Raw genomic sequence first — 2,642 nt, forward strand, 5'->3', positions numbered from 1 at the left:
TCAAAACAACCCAATAGCTGGGTTTGTCCCTTTTTAACCCAGCGCTGGGTTATATTTAACCCAGCATTTTTTAGAGTGTACATTTAATGTGCTTTCTATGGACATAAAATCACTTTTGCAAATTTCTTTTGATGCGGACATCTTAACGTCTTTGACCCATATACAAATTATAAGTTTTTCTTACCTCATTAAATTTTGTTCTCACTTCTTTAGAAGGCTTGTCTGAATTCAGCTTCAGTTGCTTCTTTGCCTTGTTCACGTCTTGCTCAACTCTTTTCCAGTCTACTGTAATGTAGCCTGTGTGATGAGCAATCTGAAAGTGCATCGGAGACTGCTTATATCTTTAAACAATCATAAATAATATACGCTCTCAACGTAACAATTATGATAAGCACTTGGTTTTTACAGGTTTTAGAATTTACCTGGAGCAAAAAGAAGCCTCCACCTACAGCTGATGCTGCAAGCTTCCCAACTTTCTGGAACAAGTACCCTGCACACCTAACAGAAACACAAGAGTCAGCTGTTTGGTTACACTCTACTCCGTGTTTTGATCCGCATCAATGTTACACATAACGACTAACCAGCCGCTCACTCCTCCAATGGCCAACTGTGTTGCAACGGAGTACTTCTCAGCAGCTGGTCCAGAGTTATTTTTGCCAAACATTTTGTTCCACCACCTTTGTTTCTTGACATGCTCTGCCAGTTCCATCACATCAAAGGTTTCGCTGTCTGTCAGAACACAGTAATATTTATTTTATTTAACGTGTTTAAATTAATCCTGAGTTACTTACAAAAGTTTCAATATTCCAGATAAGGCTTTTTCATACTGCAAAAGAGTGACAACTGTTTAGCAAGTAATTATTTATCAAAAGCGATAAATCATGTGTCATACAGGTCAATAATACTGTATATAAGATTGTCCACAATAAAGAAAAGCAAAAGTAGTTCAAAAAAATGTCTTGCCTTTCTTTGATTTTGAGCACAAATATTCTTTAGATATTATTATTTATTAAAAATAATATTTTATATTATTTTATTTTATAATTTTCTCTCTCTCTCTTTTTTTTTTTTACTTTATGCCCCAATAAAAATATCACAATTAATTTTAAAACAGAAATTAAAAACCTATTCAAGGCATTGCATGTATGTCATTGTTTCTGTTATGTTGTGTCATACCTGAAGGCATAGAAGCAAGTTTAAATAAGTCTACTTTAACATTAAAGTTCTACTTTACTGTTGGGGGTAGAAACACTGGCTGATACAACACAAGGTCAAGGAGAAACGCAGTAAGAAAAACAAGCAGATTAAATGCAATGCTACTGTTCTCCATCCAGGTGGGATCATGGACTGTGGATACAGGAGCTCCCCGAGAGAGCGATCACAGAGAGCAGTCAGCATCTTTACGTGACAACCCTGGCTAATGATGTAACCTTGCAGCATTCCAGACATAAGCCAGACACAGAAATAGCACACTACTGCAGCCAACAGACTGACCACAGTATGGCTTTCAGACACATCTGAAGTAAAGAGACATGAGTTTAACATGTCACGAGTATAACACTCACACTGTGTCTGTATTCTGCTAATAATACAAAGCCCGGTCTCTTCTTCTTGGTGTTGGATCTTCAGCAATGGTTCTGTAGATTGTGTTTGTATACTGATCTATTTGGGCGTCAAGCGAATGTTTCTCTGTCCTTGACAGGATCATTCCAACAGGCTTTTAGGAGGAAATAATATTTGCTGTTTTAGTAGTCACATCCAAGGCTTCTCTTATATAATCACATATTAAGGACGAGGGATGTGTGGCTAAATATGACTCATGCCACAAACATTAACTGGTTTTGCATGTGATTTTCTGTGCTTTGCTAGTGTGTGAATAAGCGTGTTACAACGTTTTAAATGTTATATCATCTCTCTTCATCGTTTATATACGTGGTTTAAATAGGACGCATTTTTATGTAAACTGTACTGCACACTGAAGGACGTGTGTTTACATGCGTGTAATCCTAATTCAGCATCTCTGAAGGTCCTTTCGCGACGAGCAGGTTTATTATAACGTCAAACAGAACATTGGGTCATATGCAGCCTTATTTAAATGTGTATTAAGTGATAGAAAACAAGAAAAGCATGGTGCTTACCCTTCTCAGACATTTTCCTGCGTGTTTTCTATCCGGACGATAATTTTCGTGCGCATCCTCTGTGTCATGTGACCTTTACAGTGGGCGTGGCTTAGACCGATCGGCGTTTGACATCAAATACCGCGAGAGCGATTCGAAAGCATAAGGTGCGTCTGCTCTCGCGGTACTTCAACGTCATACACCGATCAGTCTGCGCCATTAAATGTTTATTTTGGGCTGTGTGGATGATTTGATATGGCAGAAAATTCGGAAGTAACCTCATAAATATTTAATCACAAATAAAGTAAAATACATGTATTTCAAACTCATTTATAAATATTACCCTGTAATATTTCCTTGTAAACAGATTTAATTGTGATATTGATATACTTACGTTTTGTGGTCTACAGAAACGTTTTTTCATTTGTTGTGGAGTTGTCCTTATTTAACCAGTTTTTGGTCAGATTTCTGCTCGTTTGTTAGAGATCATATCATGCCCAGCTTTCAACTTTGTTTTGAAAATAT

At 37.0% G+C, this 2,642-nt stretch overlaps 1 protein-coding gene across 1 annotated transcript in view; it reads right to left on the minus strand.

The window, feature by feature from the left end:
• Positions 1–2,212, minus strand: part of LOC107715782 (fun14 domain containing 2) — a 3,466-nt gene extending 1,254 nt beyond the window's left edge. Inside the window, exons 1-4 of the mRNA XM_016521978.1 lie at positions 2,139–2,212; positions 582–729; positions 423–498; positions 185–313 (exon numbers count right to left, since the gene is read on the minus strand). Coding sequence (XP_016377464.1) covers positions 185–313; positions 423–498; positions 582–729; positions 2,139–2,151 — 366 coding nt within the window. The 5' untranslated portion in view covers positions 2,152–2,212. The remainder of the gene's footprint in view (positions 1–184; positions 314–422; positions 499–581; positions 730–2,138) is intronic.
• Between the last annotated feature and the right edge of the window lie 430 nt (positions 2,213–2,642).

The sequence above is a fragment of the Sinocyclocheilus rhinocerous genome, unplaced genomic scaffold (assembly GCF_001515625.1).
Source record: "Sinocyclocheilus rhinocerous isolate Xijiao unplaced genomic scaffold, SAMN03320098_v1.1 scaffold1967, whole genome shotgun sequence".
In the NCBI taxonomy this organism is placed as follows: Eukaryota; Metazoa; Chordata; class Actinopteri; order Cypriniformes; family Cyprinidae; genus Sinocyclocheilus; species Sinocyclocheilus rhinocerous.